Source organism: Sminthopsis crassicaudata, chromosome 4, assembly GCF_048593235.1.
Source record: "Sminthopsis crassicaudata isolate SCR6 chromosome 4, ASM4859323v1, whole genome shotgun sequence".
Lineage (NCBI taxonomy): Eukaryota > Metazoa > Chordata > Mammalia > Dasyuromorphia > Dasyuridae > Sminthopsis > Sminthopsis crassicaudata.
In genome coordinates this window covers 448,349,891-448,368,918 of record NC_133620.1, presented here as the reverse complement: position 1 = coordinate 448,368,918, position 19,028 = coordinate 448,349,891, and the positions used below count along the sequence as shown (strand labels likewise).

The 19,028-nt window shown below is 37.0% G+C and overlaps 1 protein-coding gene across 1 annotated transcript; it reads left to right on the top strand.

Moving 5' to 3' along the window:
- The first annotated feature begins 14,480 nt into the window (after positions 1 to 14,480).
- On the top strand, positions 14,481 to 17,404 carry H2BN1 (H2B.N variant histone 1). Its single transcript, XM_074265562.1, has 3 exons — positions 14,481 to 14,560; positions 15,341 to 15,483; positions 17,138 to 17,404. The coding sequence occupies exons 1-3, from the start codon at positions 14,554 to 14,556 to the stop codon at positions 17,318 to 17,320; spliced, it is 333 nt and encodes a 110-aa protein (XP_074121663.1). The 5' UTR covers positions 14,481 to 14,553; the 3' UTR covers positions 17,321 to 17,404.
- The last annotated feature ends 1,624 nt before the right edge of the window (positions 17,405 to 19,028 follow it).

The window sequence follows — 19,028 nt, the reverse complement described above, 5'->3', positions numbered from 1 at the left end:
ACCAGAGTTAAGTTTTTTAAGGCATATTTTCTAGCCCCTTCCTCATGCCAGGAGGTGAGAAGTATGGTCCTTTAAAAAGGTTGTTTAGATAGCCATGGGGCTACTGAATCCTACTTCTGCCTCAGTCCATTGAGAATGATCCAGTGGTCTGTGTGCAGTTTGTGACTATCTGTGTATTTGTATCTGCTGCTTCATCACTTACTGTCACCACAGGACTTTGAGGTAGCTAAAAATGGTAAAATGGTATGGGGAATGCCTTTTGATTCACTCATAAATTGAATTTAAATGATTCAGGGTTACTGAAATTATTGTCCTTACTTTTTCTTTTAGAGTCATTGAAATGCAATGGTAAGACAAAAGTCAAGATGACTGATAATAGTGATGAGGTCCTGAGAAGCTGGATGTGATTGGCAGAGAAAACTGAAGCATTGATGGAATTGCTCCTTGGGGCAGGTAGAGAAGGGCACTGATGGGGATCGGTTTAACCTAGTAGTTCTACCCTCTGTGGAAGTCATCCAGTCAGAAATTCAAGTTAGCCCTGAAGTTAAATTTCCTCTATAAATCTGTCCATGGCTCACACCATTTTTGCCGAACTATTTTGGATCAGTTTGCTATGACATTCTGCCTCATGGTGTTTTTCCTCCTCCCTTTGCCCCATGCCATATAGTATCTCTCCTCTCACCCTTCATTATGCCTCATGGTATCTTTCTTCTTCTTATAGCTAACTAAGTCTTTTAAGGTGCTAGACTTCTCTATGGATTTAGCCTGTCATCTAAAGGTATGCTCTAACTTCATAGTGTATTCCTTTCTTCCGGTTAATTGCGAATTCCTTGAACTCTATTTCACATTTACCATTCTTGGTATCTTTTTCCCTTTTTTTGCAAATTTTATTTACAAAAAATTTTAAATAGTATTTTATTTTTCTAAATTCATGCAAAGATCGTTTCCAACATTCACCTGGTGTCTATTTTATCCCTTCATTTTGACTGTAACTTTTTCTAAATCAACTGATCTTTTGTCAGAGAGAATGGCCATTGTGAATTCTTCACATTTGGTGCCTAAACATTTGATGCTGAATCCTAAATCACATCACTTGGGACTTGGGACTGGAATTGTTCTCCTAAATCCCATCAATAGCTCACTTCCCAGCTCCTGTTTTTGCTGCCTTCACGGTACATTGGAACACATTGTTCACATCTGCCCATTCTCCTGAGAAAAGTTTTCACAGGTTTGGGACAGATATCCTCCTAACTCAACAATGGATTTGAGGACCCTCAACCTGGTTAGCCCATCTGTGGAGAAATGATTTACTTTGTGTATGTAACGTGTAATTGCTGTGCATACTACAGCTTCTTATGGCCACAGGTTAAGAGTTGGATGGCAAATAGACACCAAATGTGGAAAGTAGCCTCCAAACCAAACGTACTCATCTTCCCTGAAGTCTCCTGAAATGCTTAATGCAGTGACTGGCATATGGTAAGTACTATATAAATATTGACTATTGTTATTATTATTGATGGGGTGAATAAGATGCCAACAAAACCAGGTTCTTGGTAGCTAAGTAGGCCATCAAGAGGAGCTTTAAAGGAGGGGACCAGATTTACTGTATAATATCTGGAGGCCAAATTACTCTCTGAGACAAGCAGGGAGGAGGACCTCTCCTAAAGTGGGACCCTATTGATTTCCTTGTGGAATTTCTTACATTGGCAAAATTATCATGACCTCACAGTTACTGTAACCATCAGAAGATCAAGCTATAGCTGTCTACTCTTGAAGTTATTTTTCTTCTATAAAAGAACCTACTGGTACCCCTGTTCTTTACTACCTCCATTTAGGAACTTAGCTCACATACAACAGCTAGTTGATTAGGAATTTAGTCCACCTTGTGATATCAAATTATTCCCATCTTTCTCCTTGTTAATGACAAATTTTTGAGGAGCTTTACCCATTTACTAAGCATCACAATGGCTAGTTCATCAGGTAGGAATTTAGCCTCTCTTAACCTTGTTAATGGCAAGTTCCACTAGGGAACTTGGCCCCTGTTTTTCCCCTTATTAATCATTAACTCCATTTAGAAACTTAGCCTGCCAGTCAATGGCTTAATAAAATTTTTGCTTCTTGATTTGGAGACAGTTTAAGCCTACAAATTCTTCTGAAATACCTCTTAATACAGCCCATAAGCCCAATATATTTTGGGGGTTCAACTTCTACAATCCATCATTATTTTTTCTTTAACTGAATGTAATTGTAAGCCAGGTTTTAGATGTGATTAATTATTAAATAGCAAAGATAATAAGATAAAGGTAATAAAATAAAAAGTCAGATACAACTGAAAAACAACTTTGTTAGGGAAAGCATCTTCTCTTTCATTCTGCTCAGGATATTCATTCTCCATGATAATGGAAAATAATATCTCCATGATCACAGTTATTTCTGAATTCCCTTTTGATTTACCATGGCTATGCATTTTTTAAATTAGCAAACAACAGAATTGTGATTTTATACAATACATTTCTAAGTGATTGTATGGTCATTGTCAAATTGAAAATTAATTTGAATTGCATTTTAAAGACTTCATCAAGCTGGCATAGATTTTCATACACTTTCATACCCCAATAAGTTCAAATACCTTACCCTTTAATTTCACTCTTCACCTAAATTCTGTAGAGACTTACCTCTAGGTCAAGATTTTGTTTTATAATTATTTCCATCCTTTACTCTGGTAGTTTCTAGTCATTTGAATCTCAATTCTATTATTTTAGTTTGTATCTCCACCTTGATATTATCCATCTTTGTAATTCAAATGCAAATTAATTCAACCAAAGCCTTTATAGACTACACCCTGTCTGCAGACTAATCCTGCCATCTGAGAATTATTCCTATCTCCCAAAGAGGAAGTAATGGGAGGGGCTGAGGTGACTCTTAATTCACCACCTCATTTAAATGTCTATTAACCAGAATTATTACCTTTGCCAAGGAAGGTCCAAATAATGTACTATTATATCCATCAGAAGCAAGATACACCTAAATTTTTTTTTTCTTGTCTATCTTTTGAAATCTTTTTTTTTTAATTCATTTTTCCAAATTATCCCCTCCTTCCCTCCACTCCCTCCCCCCCCCCCCCATGGCAGGTAATCCCATACATTTTACATGGATACACCTAAATTTAAAAGACTCAGTCAACCCTCACTAAGGATCTTTGGTAACTGAAGGAGGCCATTAGCCTAATTAACAAATTGATCTCTCAGTTTATTTTAATTTTCAAATTAAGTTATTATCTGTTATTGAATATGAACTACCTTCTCATGTTTTCATTAAGGAAAATTTCAATGAACATGTAGACTATTCTCACAAAGACTTTCTAGAAATGAGAAAATTGGGATATCAACTAGTAGTTGTTGATGTCTTTACAATCACCCCTCACCCCATCTTTTCTGGTAAATGTGACCAAGATTTATACATTTATAATTCAATTTTAGTCTCTCTTTGGTATCCTATTTCTTTGGATTTGGATATATTGAAAATAGAACTCATCTATTCCTATAAATACTTCCTTCTTCCAAATATCCCTATTGCTATACTTACACAATCACTACCTCAATTCATGCCTTCATTCCTTCTTGTCTGAATTTTCACAATAGCCCTCTAATTGTTTTTGCAGCTTTAAATATCTCAGCTTTTTGTTTCATATTGTACTCAGCTATACAAGTGATTTAATTTTTTTTTTTTCCCGAAAGAGAATTCTGACCATGAGATTCTTTTACTCAATAAACTCTAATTGCTTCCTGTTACCTCCAAGGTCAAATATAAAATCTGTTAGGGGTCAGCTAGGTGTCGAAGTGGATAGAGCACCAGCCTTGAATTCAGGAGGACCTGAGTTCAAATTTGATCTCAGACACTTCCTAGCTGTGTGATCCTGGGCAAGTCACTTAACCCCAGCCTGGGGGGGGGGGTGGTGTATATATATAAATATATATATAATCTGTTGTCATTTAAAACTTTTCATAACCTGGTTCTTTTTTTTTTTTTTTTTTTCTTTTAATCTTTCCAGTTTTCTTGAAATTTACCCTCCTTCACATTCTCTATGAATCAGAGATACTGGCTTCTTGGTATTCCTTCAATGCAAAACTCCATCTCCCAACTCTTATGTCTTTTCATTGGCTGAATGAATGCCTGAATGCTTTCCCTCCTCACTTCAGCCTTTTGAGTTTCTTTAAATCTTAGCTTAAATTTTACCATCTACAACAAGCCTTTAACTCCTCTCCTTCTTTTCCCCCACCCAGTGCCTTCCATCTAAAATTACTTCATATTTATGGCATAGGGGTATGTGGTATGTCCAAGAAAGATAAATACTTCTGGTGTGAGGGCTTCATTTTGGTATCTACAACTCTTACTGTGGCTCCAAAAAGCTGTAGCATGAATAGTGGCCTATCTAGTAAATTATCTCAGCAGATGGACTAAATAATGTTGAAGGTAACCAACAGAGCCTCAAACCCACTGGTGAAATAAGGGGTGTCTAACTCAAGCATGTCAGGATTTTCCTGTCAGAATGGGCAGATGAGAACAAGCAGTTCCTAAGGACTCATGCTGTAAAAATGCCATCCATTTTCAGAACTGATGAACTCTGAGTGCAAATTGAAATACAACTTTCTCACTTTATTTTTTACTTTAAAAAAAAGGTAATATGGAAGTGTTTTGTATGATTCCAAATGTATTATTGATATCATATTTCTTGCTTTCTCAGTAGGTATGGGAGAGGTTGAGGGAGGGAGCCAAATTGGAACTCAATATTTATTTATTGCTGAGGCAATTGGGGTTAAGTGACTTGCCCAGGGTCACATAGCTAGGAAGTGTTAAGTGTCTGAGGCCAAATTTGAACTTAGGTCCTCCTGATTTCAGGGCTAGTACTTTATCCACGTACCACTTAGCTGCCCCGGAACTCAAAATTTAAAAGGAAAAGGATGCTAAAAAGTTGAAATGTTAAAAAAAAATCTTTCTGAGAAACAAAGCAGGTCCAAAGAGCATCAGACAACATAGATCCATGTCATATAATTATCCACATTGAAATGACAAAGGGTGAATGTCAAGTTCTATCAGACCCTGAGGATCACTTGACTTGAATGACATTCTGTCCTATAAGTCATTAAAATAGTATTTTATTGATACATTTTTCTTCTATATTAATGTCATTTTCTAGTGACTCTCTCTCCATATTCAAGAAAGACAACTGAGTAAACCATGAAACATGTTATCTATACCTCTTGTTGTACTGATATTCCTTTACCTCTGTCAAGTATGTTTCACTGAAAGGATGCCCATTAGTTGGAGAATGGCTGAATAAATTATGATATATGAATATTATTATTCTATAAGAGATGATCAGCAGGATGATTTCAGAGAGGCCTGGGGAGACTTTCATGAACTGATGCTAAATGAAGTGAGCAGAATAAGGAGATCATTATACACGGCAACAACAAGGTTACGTGATGATTAACTCTGATGGATGTGGCTCTTTTCAACAGTGAGGTGATTCTGGCCATTTCCAATGGACTTGTGATGGAAAGAGCTATCTCCACACAGAAAGAAGACTGTGGGAATTGAAATGTGGAACACAACATAATATTTGCACTTTTTTTGTTCTTGTTTGCTTCCTTTTTTCTCTATTTTTCCTTTTTTGATCTGATTTTTCTTGTGTAGCATGATAAATGTGGAAGTATGTCTAGAAGAATCTCAAATGTTCAACATATACTGGATTGCTTTCTGTCTAGGGGAGGGGAGAGGAGAAAGGGAGGGAGAAAAACTTGGAACATAGGGTTGAGCAAGGGTGAATGTTGAAAACTATCTTTGCATGCATTTTGGAAATTAAAAGCTATTGTTAAAAATAAAATAAAATTTTAAAAAGATGTTTTCGCAATTGACAAATAGTGATGTCAGGATAATAGTGGAAAGAATATTGGAGGACCTGAATTTTCATCCTGTTTTGTGGATTATCATCTATATGACCCTAGAAAAATCTCTTTGACCTTCTGAGCCTATTTTCTAATCCTTAAAATGAAGGGATTGTACCAGATGGATTCTAAGGTATATTCAAACTCTAAATCTGTGGTATGATTTTATGAGGCCAAGAAATTGAGATATGCTACTGTATTGCTCAAAATTATGTTGCTTTCTTTTTGATTTTTGTAGTCATTGACAAAATTGTTGTCAATCTGCTCACTTTGGTCTGCATTAGTTCATCCAAACCCTCCCATTTTCCTCTGATTCTCCAAGTCATCATTTCTAATAATATTCCATTATATTTTGGTCTAAGCTTTCATCATTAAAGTGAGCATCCATATAAATGTGCTTTAGATGCTCCAGCAATGTCTTTGCTTGGTGATTGTTAGGGGAAAAATGCTCCTGAAGAGATGGAAGAGCAAAGAAAACACTCAACTGAGCTACCCCAATATTTTTCTCCAAACAGTTTTAAGATAATGCCTCAAATTGAACTCTGCAGTAGCAGAGGTAACCAAAAGTCAATGAAAAAAATTTCCATTTCAAGACAATATAAAAGGTCAGAAAGAGAAATTTATGACATGAGGTAAGAGACTAATCTGGAGCCCTAGAGTGTTAAACACCAGTGAGGATTCTGTGGTGGTAACCATCAGCAGTAGCAGTTTCAGGAGGCTCTCAAGCCAGGAACAGAAAGGTGACATGGCAAAAGAGAAGGGAAAATTGAAGAATTATTAAAAGTCATGATTAAAGAAAGAACTTAGACACTATATTTCAAGAAATTATCAAGGAAGACTGCTAATATCCTAGAACAAAGGGATAAAATAGAAATTGAAAGACTTCACTAATCACACAATAAAACAATAAAACCACAATAAAACAAAAATAGATAAATCATTGGTTAATTTGATTTAAAAAAATAAAGGATAAAACCAAATTACTATTATCAAAAATGAAAAGATGTACCACCAATGAATTTGAAATTAAAACAACTATATGCCAGTAAAACTTATACTCCAAATGAAATGGATGAGTATTTACAAAATAAAAACTGACCAGATTAACATGCAACAAAATGGAATGCTGAAATAACCCTATTTTGAAAAAAAGATTTTGAACAAACTATCAATGAGCTAGCTCTCTAAGAAAAAATCTCCAGGACAAGATAGATTCATAAATGAATACTATTAAATCTTTAAGGAATAATTAATCTTAGTAGTATATAAACTATTTGAAAAAAAAAGGTAAAGAGTTCTACTAAATTCTTTTTATGATTCAAATATGAATTTGATAACAGGAAAAGCAAAAAATAGAAAAAATTACAGATCAATATTTTAAATTAGTATTTATGTAAAACTTAAAATAAAATACCAGTAAGGAGATTGCATAAATGTGTCACAAAGATCATATACTGAGATAAAGATCATATACTATGACACTATGGGATTTATACCAAGAATGCAAAGCTAGTTCAATAGTAGGAAAATTATCAATATAATTGACCATATCAATAACAATAACAAAAATTGTGTAATCATATTAATAGATAAAAAAGCTTTTGACAAAATATACTTCCTGTAACTATTAAAAACAGTAAAAAGCAAAGAAATCAATTGATCCTTTTGTGTGTGTAGGTGAGGTAGTTAGACTTGCCTAGAGTCATATAACTAGTAAGTGTTAAGTCTCTGAAGCCATATTTTACCTCAAGTTCTTCTGACTCCAGGGTTAGTATTCTATTTACTGTGCTACTTAATTGCTCCAAGGTATTCTTAAAATGATAAATAGTATCCATCTAAAACCAAGAGCAAATATTGTTCATAATGGAGAGAAACTTGAAGCCTTTCTAATAAGACTAGGAGTGAAACAAGGATGTCCATTATCACCAATATTATTCCATATCATACTAGAAATTATAGCTACATCAATAAGAAAAGAAAAAGAAATTGAAGGAATAAAAATAGGCAATAAGGAAACAAAAATATCACTCTTTGCAGATAATTTGATGATACATTTAGAAGATCCTAGAGAATCAACTAAAAAAACTAGTTGAAACAATTAGCCACTTTGGTATAGCTGCAGGATATAAAATAATCCCACGTAAAAATCATTAGCAATTCTATATATTCCAACAAAATCCAGTAGGAAGAGATAAAAAAAAAAAAATCCATTTAAAACAATTGCAGACAATGTAAAATACTTGAAAGTCTACTTTCCAAGACAAACCCAAGGATCACATGAACACAATTATAAAACATCTTTCAAACAATTAAAGACAGATTCAAACAACTGGAGAAAGAATAATTGCTTATGGGTAAGCTGAGCATTGGTTTCTGGGAAGAATAAAAAGTCAAGATTTTCAAGGGAATCAATGAAAAAAAATGTTAAGGAAAGTAACCTAGCAGTTCCAGATTTCAAATTATATTACAAAGTAGTAATTGCCAAGACAAAGTAGCAATTATTAAAATAATTTCGTACTGCCTAAGAAATAGTGTTATGGATCAGTGAAGTAGATTAGGTATATGATATTGATGTTCAGTTATTTTGATCATGTCCATTTGGGGTTTTCTTAGGAAAGATATCAGAGTAATTTGCTATTTCCTTCTCTAGATCATTTTACAAATGAGAAAACTGATGCAGAGTTAAGATTCTTGTTCAGTATCACACAGTAAGTATCTGAGGTCACATTTGAACTCAGGTCTTCCTGAGTCCAGCCCCATCCCTACCCCACCTTCATCCACTGGGTCATCTAGTATCCCATATTGACTTAGGAAATCATATATTAGTATTATAAACATTCTATCATATTTTCATTTGTTGTTAAATATTTCCCAATTACATTTTAATTTGGCCACAATTGGAAATGCTGAAGGCTTATGTGTACTTTGACATCTGTGGTGTGGATGACCTCTAAATCCTGTTTAACTTTAAATCTGCACTCAGGGCCCATGATATCTACTTTTTAATCTGAGAAATGAATCAGAACCTTGTATTAAAGAGACAGGGCTAAACAGTAACTCAGGTGCACTATAATTGTGGCCTCCAAGAGACGTTGAAGATTATCTCTCATTATCTCTCCTTTTGCCATTCTACACACTCAGAAGCTCACTTGGCTTCCCTTCTCCATTCTCTTCCCTTCTCCCACTTTCTCCTATAGTGATCAGGTCATACTGATACACTGCTCAAAAATTATTCCCAACTGAATACAATTTTGCCTGACATTCACAGCCCTGACAACTTCAAGAGACCCTATTTCTCCTATATGTCCAGCTTTAGCTCATACTATTCTCCCGTATGTTCTCCATGCTCTAGCCAACCTGGAAGACTTGTGACCCCTTAAAAGACCAACCATCATCCAACTATTCCCAAGATCAAGAATAGTATCCCCCTTTGTTTTACCCTAAACTCCGGCTTTTGCAGAGCAACTCAAATATCACCTCCTCTCTGAGCTGTCCAAGGAGTAATAGCCTTTCCTGCCTCACAGTGCTCACATAGAACTATTTTTTACCTCTCTATTACATTTATTATGTATTTTTTTTGTATAACAATTATCAACATAGGTGACATATCCCCATACTAAATTACATGTGTCACAAAGGTAGGAATGTTATATTTAAGAGATGATGTGCTAATGGAAAAGAGGCTAGAAGTATATTCTCAGGGTAGCTGAGTGGCAGATGGATACATACTATGCTGGGAATGGAGTCAAGAACACTCATTTCCTGAGTTCAAATCTGGTTTCAGATATTTACTAGATGTGAACAAGTAACTTAACCCTGTTTGCCTTAGTTTCCTCATCTGGAAAATGAGCTAAAGAAAGAAATTGCAAACCACCCCAGTGTCTCTGCCAAGAAAACCCCAAATAAGGTCCCGAAGAATCATATAGAAAACAACTGTCATACAGCAAACAATTGAACAAGAACAGCACGGACAATATGACTCCCTCTGTAATCCTTTTCATACAATTTAGTGACCTTTGTTTCTACTTGAATTTGATGCTACTGGTCTAGACTAGCCCAGATCAGAAATATAAATTCCTGAGATAGTAAGTGAGTAGTCCAAGATCACACAGATAATAAGAAATTGAATTGGGCTTTGAACCCAGATCATCCAGAGAGAAAAAGAGAGAAAGAAACAGAGAGACAGAATCAGATAAAGAGAGAAAAAAAAAAAGAGGAAAAAGTCAGTGATGGCAGGGTGTGGGGGGGAACTGTGTGTCCCTTTTAATCTGTAAAATAATCACTCTGCCCCTTTGATTCCTGGTCTCCCAGGCTCCATAGGTTCTGAAAGGGAGCTTTTCTGAGGCAAATCACCCCCCACTGATTTTTTTGGGGTGTCGACCCTTTTGAGGAAATTCCAAATTCTTTCAAGCCTTTAAAGTGATCTTCATTCAAATGGAGATCTGGGCCTGATACTGAGTGACTGAAACTTCAAGATGAGTACCATACTTCCTCTGGTAAGATTCAGGTGTAACTATGGAATAAGGAAACAATAAGTTTTGGGGGTAGACAAGGGTCTCCTGGCAAGATAGGGCATGTCTAAGAAGATTGACCTTTGAAAGGGGTGGGGATAATAAACATGGGTTGCTCTTCCTCTTCTATTCCAACAATTGACTTCCTTGGTTTCCTTGAAGTTTCACTTGTCTATTCCCTCTCTTTTCTAAATGCGGGAAAGAATTATTTTACATTCTTGCTAGAATGAGTTCCTAGGTTAATAAACACTTTCAAAACCACAAAGGAGTGTTTTATTTCCTATACTGAAGCATAAATCCTTGCCCCATTTTCCATTAATTGGGTGCTACAGAAATGAAACAATGTGAATCTCCTCTCTCCTCAATACATAGCCAGCCCTTGCTCCAAGGAGCTTACCATCATCATCATCTCCTTCTCCTTCTCCTTCTTCTCCTCTTCCTCCTCCTCTTCTTCTTCTTTTTTTTCTTTTTCTCCTTCTCCTTCTCCTCCTCCTCCTCCTCTTCCTTCTTCTCCTTCTCCTCCTTTCTCCTCTTCCTTGTCCTCCTCCTCCTCCTCCTCTTCCTTCTTCTCCTTCTCCTCCTTTCTCCTCTTCCTTGTCCTCCTCCTCCTCCTTCTTTTAAATAATAGCTTTTTATTTTCAAAATATATGCAAAGATGGTTTTCAACATTCACCCTTGCAAAACCTTATGTTCCAAATTTTTCTCCCTCCATTCTCCCCCAGACAGTTAAGCAATCTAATATATATTGAATAGGTACAATTCTTCTATACATATTTCTACATTTATGATTCTGTACAGGAAAAATCAGATCAAAAAGAAAAAAAAAAAGAAGAAAGAAAACAAAATGCAAGCAAACAACAACAAAAAAGGTGAAGAAACTATGTTGTGATGCACACTCAGTCCCCATAGCCTCTCTCTGGATGCAGATGGTTCTCTCCATCACAAGTCTATTGAAATTGGCCTGAATCACCTCATTGTGGAAAAAAGTCAAGTTTATCACAGTTGATCATCACAAGTTGATCTTGCTGCTGTGTACAATATTCTTTTGATTCTACTCATTTCACTTAGCATCAGTTCCTGTAAGTCTCTCCAGGCCTCTCTGAAATCATCCTGCAGGTCATTTCTTATAGAAAAATAATATTCTATAATATTAATAAATCATAACTTGTTCAGCCATTCCCCAACTGATGGACATTCACTCAGTTTCTGTTTCTTGCTGCCACAAAAAGGGCTGCTTTTTTGCACATGTGGTACTTGCTAGCTTATGACCACTTCCATCCCCAGCTCACCAGGCATAGTACATTTTTGACATCTCACTTTTTAGGGAAATGGAAGCAATTCTTTACTTAGGATGAAGTAGAATTTCATTTTTGGTCCAAAGCTGTTATTTCCTTGGTATAGGGAGCTGCTGGTGTATGAACTCTCTGTACTTCTGTAAATCAGTAAGATCATCAGGCAATTAGTGTCTGAGTGATCAGGTCAGGAAGAACTGATTTTAGATCTAGCCTCAGATACTTAAAAACTATATGATATTTCCTTATCTGCAAAATTGGGGGTGGAAGTTGAATTACATGACTCCTTTTCAGCTCTAAATCTAGGATCTTTGACCTCATGGTAATAGAAATCATAGCACATCCCTGCTCCGAAGGAACCACAATCTAGTTGAGAAGGCAATCCATAAACTTCATTTTGGAACACATGTACTTGTACAAATATGCACACATATACGCATATTTGTGTATCTACCTACCATATATACACGTACACATGTGTATACATACATATACATGCATTTATCTATATGCACACATGCATATATACACACATGCATACGCCTATATATGAATATATACACATGAAATCATTCATGCAGACATATCCACGCACTCACAAACATACACAATGAACATTCACAACCACAGGTACAGATTTTAAGAACACAGTCAAGAAGTCCACTATCTCTGCCAAATGATAAGGTACCAACTGAGCCCTTTAGGGCCAAATAGATGTCAAATCAAATGGTGAGTGGTTTGGCAGGATTAATCAGAAAAGGCTTCCTACTGGAGTGGCTTCTGAATTGGATTTAGGAGCCAATGAAAGGAGAGCACAGGCATAGAGTGGTGTGGAGTTTCAAGTTTGGGTTTGAATTCAAATTCTATGGCTAATCTCAGGGGTTTAGGTTTGGAAAAGCCCTCCCAGGTGACTCCAATTCAATCCTCTCATTTTGTAGCAGTGGAATGAGGTCCAGAGGTTTTAGGTGCCTTGTAATGTTCTGTTTGTCTCTCAATTGTAATCTTTCTCTGGGAGGAGGTTTCTTTTCTGTTTAATCTTTTCCTTTGTGAGCAGGTTTCTTCTGGAGCCTTCCCCTCCAAAAGTGTGGGATTGCTGGACTTGCGAATCCACGGGACGCCTTCTCTTTGACTCAATCCAGACTGCCCAATCTAGACTGCCATCCAAACTCAATCTCCCAGTCTAGACTGTTCTTCAGACTCAATGTTGCCTCTTTTTATCCTCCCAGAGAATGGGCTTGTGGGAACTCAAAGAGGCTTGTGGGAACACCTACAACTAATGAACTTGGTCCTTTTTTAAAGGTGTAAACTCCTTTTAAAGGTTTGAACTAAAGGTGTGAACTCTGAGCTAGAGAATTGCCAAGTACTGACTTAACCATTTAGTAAGAACCTAACAGTGCCTTGCCCAAGTTCACACAGGGAGCTTGGTAAGGGAAGAGGTAGCTCTCAAAGTGAACAGGATTTAAAAGGATCCTAGAATTCTTGCTAGAATAGACCTTAGAAATCATCTTGTTTAACCTCTTCATTTTACAGATGAGGAAACAGAGGCCCAGTTGTATGACCCTGGGCAATCTCTTAGTGCAGCCATACCTCTACGCTCTACCATACATTCTAATGCTGTACACTGCAGATTAGTTGTGGTGGTGGGAAGTTCCCCACTGGAAATGCCTCACACCTATGAAATCACAGTTCTTGATTAAAAAAGAATACACAAAACTGTTTGCACTTTTATTTTTCTTCCCAGGTTATTTTTACCTTCTGAATGCAATTCTTCCTGTGCAACAAGAAATTCGGTTCTGCACACATATATTGTATCTAGGATATACTATAACACATTTAACATGTATAAGACTGCCTGTCATCTAGAGGAGGGGGTGGAGGGAAAGAGGGGAAAAATCAGAACAGAAGTGAGTGCAAGGGATAATGTTATAAAAAAATTACTTATGATTATGTACTGTCAAAAAAGTTATAATTATAAAATTAAAAAAATTAAAAAAAGAATACACATACACAACTACATACATACACTCACATGTGTGTATACCCAACTCTCTTTCTTCCCCTCCTTTTCCCTCCCTTTCCTTCCTTCTCCTTCTTTCTTCCTTCTCTTTCTTTCTTTCTTTCTTTCTTTCTTTCTTTCTTTCTTTCTTTCTTTCTTTCTTTCTTTCTTTCTTTCTTTCTTTCTTTCTTTCTTTCTTTCTTTCTTTCTTTCTTTCTCTCTCTCTCTCTCTCTCTCTCTCTCTCTCTCTCTCTCTCTCTCTCTCTCTCTCTTTCTGTCTCTCTCTTTCTTCTCTCTGTTTCTCTCTTCCTTTCTTCCTCCCCTTCTCTTTCCCTCCCTCTCTCTCCCTCTCTCCTTCTCTCTTTTCCTCTTTTCTTCTTCCTCTCCCTTTTTCTCTCCCTCTCCCTCTCTTTCTCCTTTCCCCCCTTCTCCAGATCCAGGAAAGGAGGAAGGTAGGTGACCAAGTACTTTAACCACTTGGGATTCAAGTAGAGTGATAAGAAGAGAGGGGTGGGGTAGGGTGGGGAAATAGTGTCTATTATTGCTCTTAGGACTTTGATAACTCTCTTAGGTTTGATATGAATGATAACAGGGCACATTTTCTCCACCTGATATTAATTTAGAACCTTGGAGAAGGTGGGGAGCAGCTGCAGTCAATTATGACCTAATTAGAGGTTCCCCCCCCCCTCTTGATTTATCTCATATAAACCTGGGATTATCTTTTCTCAGGCACAAACATTTTCAGGCCATGTTTGAGCTGTGTTGGAGTTTTTGATTTTTTTCTTTTTGAGTAAAGGCTTTTTATCATGGAGGGTAATTATTATTTTTGTTTCTCTCTAACCCTCTATCCTCTTGATATTGTTTTTGGTTCTCTGGGAAATGGGATGATTTATTTGGTGACTGAGGGAGAAAAGAATAGATGAGAAAAGATCAAATGGATACTGGGAAGAATAGTTGTCAATAGAGACTAGTCCAGGTAAAGCGGCTGCTCCAAATGTGGAGTTTGACTTGCTTTAAGGATTAAAAGGGATTCCCATTTCTGGGACTAATATTTTTCAGAGATGCTGGGTTTACAACAATAGGATTTTCAGAAGTGAATACTCCCAGTCCAAGAGAGGTGAAATGACTCATGGGCAATCATATAGGTAGTTAAATGGAATCGGCATTGAATCCAGGGTTTCTACCACTCAGTCTGGTGCTCTTTCCATCCAGGTTGTAACCTCAGAACCAACAGCTATTTAATGATTACTTCAAAACCTCACCAGGAGGATTGCTTCTCTTACACTATCTGGCTCTTATGATTTGTAGCTGGGTAATAATAGCAGCATTTCCAACACCTTCTATGAGGTAGACTCAATATATCGCTCCCCTCCCTCCATCCCATCACCTCCAAACTTGACTTTCTTTTTTTCTTTTCTTCTTCCTTCCTCCTTCTTCTTCGAAATTGGGGTTAAGTGACTTGCCCAAGGTCACACAGCTAGGAAGTATTAAGTATCTGAGGGTAGATTTGAACTCCCGTCCTCCTGACTTGAGGGCTGGTGCTCTATTCCATTTCACCACCTTGATGCTCCTCAAACTTGACTTTCTTAATAGGAACAGGGGTGAAAATTCCAAGGATAGCAGCTACAGTTAAGAGAGGCTTCATCAGCGCTGGGAAAAGACATGCATGTATGAAGACAATCCCTCTGAAGAAGAAAGAGTTTTATTCCAGTTACATTGCTAAAATCCTAAAGCAAGTGAGTTGGGGCTGCTTGGGTTGGAAGGGCAGCTTGAAAGACAAATGGGAGATCAGAATGGATTGGAATCCCTTTCCTTGAAAGTGACTAATTCCAGATGCAAACATTTCTCAGTATTTTTCCTCCCTTCAAATCATCTTGAAAAGTAATGTGCAAAGATTTTGGAAACCAAACCCTATTTGTTTTTTCTATTTGATTTAATTGGAATTAGAAAGGAATGGGGGTAGTATTTCTATAAAATCCACTATGGGTCAGGAACTATGTTAAGTGCTTTAAAAATTTTATTTTATTTTACAAGTATCTCATTTGATCTTTCCAATACTCTTAGGAGGGAGATGCTATAATTATGCCCATTTTATAGAGTTGGAAACTGAGGCAAACAAAATTTGACTTGGATATTGTCTCATTTGAGTTTTCAATAACTCTAGGAGGGAGATGCTATAATTATGCCCATTTTATACAGTAAGAAACTGAGGCAAATGGAATTTGACTTGGCTAGATCTTACAGGCTGAGGCTATATTTGACTTCGGGCTACCAGCTGTCTCTGATGAATCAAGGGATTATAGTTGTAGAGCTAGAAGGGATTTGAGAGGCAATTCTAATCCACTTTCCCTCCCCTATTCTTATTTTTGCAGAGGAGGAAACTGAGGCTCATAGAGAAGTGACTTATCCAAGGTCACACATAGGATCATAGCATTAGAGCTGGAAGTGACCTCCAAGGCCATTTAGTCCAATCCCCCATATAACAGAGAAGGAAACTGAAGCCAGAAAAAAAAAAACAAAAATTTTAAAACATTTATTCATAATGCTTGGGCTTTTTCTCTGTTCTCCATAACATTTTTTCCCTAGCAATCAGCAAAAAGTTTGGTTTTTTTTCCCACTTAAGGCAATTGGGGATAAGTGACTTGCCCAGGGTCACACAGCAAGAAGTGTTAAGTGAATGAGGCCAGATTTGAACTCTGCTCCTCCTGACTTCAGGGCTGGTGTTCTATCTACTGAGATACCTAGCTGCCCCAAGTTTAAATATTCTAATAGAACTTTGTTGGGAGGGGAATGAAAGATTCATATCTTTACTTGCTTTTGATTTGCTTTCTCCTTTCCTCTCCCACCTGAATTTCTATGCTTCCTTCAGGAGGGGGTAACTTGATACAACCAGAATTGTATTTATTTTCCTTTTTAGTCATAATTATCATAATTTTTTGATGAGGCAATTGGGGTTAAGTGACTTGCCCACAGTCCCACGTTTAGTGTTAAGTGTCTGAGGTAAAATTCAAATGGGGTCCTCTTGACTTCAGGACTGGTCCTCTATCCACTGCACCAAGTTACAGCAACCTTTGAAGACTTTCTATTAAGACCTAGAGGATGGGAGGTGTAGTAGAGTACAAAGAATACTGGCCAACCCTGGATTGTGAGGAGTTGGGTTCAAGTCTTGCCTATGACACTGCCTGTGTGATCTTGGGTGAGTCACAACCTCAGACCTCAGTTTCCTCATCAGTAAAGTAAGTGAATTGTTCTAGATGGCCTCTGGGTTCCTTTTGCCTGTAGATCTCCGGTCCAATAATCCCACAGACTCTATTTCTGGAAGCAAACAAATCAAGATTCCTTAAGTTGACAAACTTGACCTTGAGGGCTCCATCTTGATTTTCTTCACAGGTTCATCAAGATTTCAGTGGCTACAGCTGGGTGCTGGAAATCCTGTGGTCACTGCCTAACTGGCTGTTTGATCAGGCCATCTTGGAGGCAGTCAGGCTGTCCTTCTTTAACCACAGGCAAGTCATCACCATCAGAGAAGTGATCGAGGCATTGAGGCTGGTGCTCTTGGAGGGATGCACATAAGGCTTCTGCTCTAACAGCTACTTGGAAATGGAATTGCATCATTTTGGATAAAGTTATCAATAAAGTATTTATAAAAAAAACAAAGATCCAGGAATGACTTGAGTTATGAAATATAATATAAGGGATAGAACACAGAATCTAAAGTTGGAGGATGTGGGTTCAAATTTTGTCTCCTGATACTTATATGTGTGACCCTGGATAAATCACAACCTCAATGAGCTTCAGTAAAAAAAAAAAAAAAAAAAAAAAAAAGTTTATTGGACTAACAAGTTCCTGAGGTTCCTTCCAACCCTGAAGCTATCAGAAGAGACCTAAGTTTAAATCTTGACTCCAACAGATACTAGGTAATTGCACCTAGTAAATCACTTAATCTCTAAGTCTCAGCTTTCTCATCTGTAAAATGGAAACGATGTTGCATTACCTAATTTATAGGATGAATAAAAAGGCTTTGTAACCTTTAAACCTCTCTCTAAATTGGAGATACTACCTCTTGGTGGATCACTGGACTTGGCAGTCAAATTGTATTTCTGCCATATATTGGCTGTTATCTTGGGCAAGTCATCCTTCCCCCTCACTTAACTCGGGTTTAAAAAAAAAAAAATCAAGCTCCCTCCACATGTCAACAGTGTGACATGGCAGTAAATCAAGTTAACTTGATCTTGGGCTATGTTAAGAGATGCAGAGATTCCCTATATTAAAAGGGTAATAGCCCAGCTACACTTTGCCCTGATCTGATAATATCTGAAACATCGTGCTTGGTTTTGGGGACCACGCTTGGTCGATTAGACATTAATAAGCTGGAGGATATCTAGAAAGGGGCAACTGGGATAGTGAAAGACCTTGAATCCATGACAACGAGAGAAAGGGATCCAATGAGGAAGATTAGCCTAGAGAAGATTATGGGGGTGGGGGTGGGGCTTGATGTGAGGGAAAAGCTTATAAAGAGTAGAGCTGGTTCTTTTTATTACAAAAAATTTGTGATAAACATTTCGTACACATTTTCTTCTTTGATCTTTTTGGGGTTTAGATCTCGTGGTATAGCTGGGTTAAATGACATGGATAGTTAAGTTATCTTTGGGGATATTATACTTTGCTTCCTAGAATGGCCATATTAATAGTACATCAAATATCTGTTTTTCCCCCAGCACCATCCAATATTTGTCACTTTTTTTTTAAAATCAGTTTTGTCAATATGATCGGAAGCCTCAGAGTTGGTTTGCATTTCTCTAATAATTAGTGGGATATTTAGGTGGCACAGAGGATAGAGGGCTGAAACTGAAGTCGGGAAGAATCATCTTTCAGTTCAAATCTGGCCTCAGACAGCACTGTGACCTTGGGCAGGTCTCTTAACCCTGTCTTTTAACAGTTTCCTCATCTGTAAAAATGAGCTGGAGAAGGAAATAGCAAAACACTACAATCTTTGCCAAGAAAACGCCAAATGGGGTCACAAATAGACATGATTAAAACAACTGAAGAACAATAACAATAATAATGATCTGGAGATTTTTGGAGATAAGGAGATGCTAATTGTTTGAGGGAATTGATGAACAAATTATGTTATATACATGTAACAATAGTATTGAACTGTAAGAAATAATGAGGGAGATAGTTTTAGAGAATCTGGGTAGACAAAGCTTTTTTTAGCTTTTAATTTTTTTAAATTAAAATTTTTTATTTTCAAAACATATACATGGATATATTTATAGAT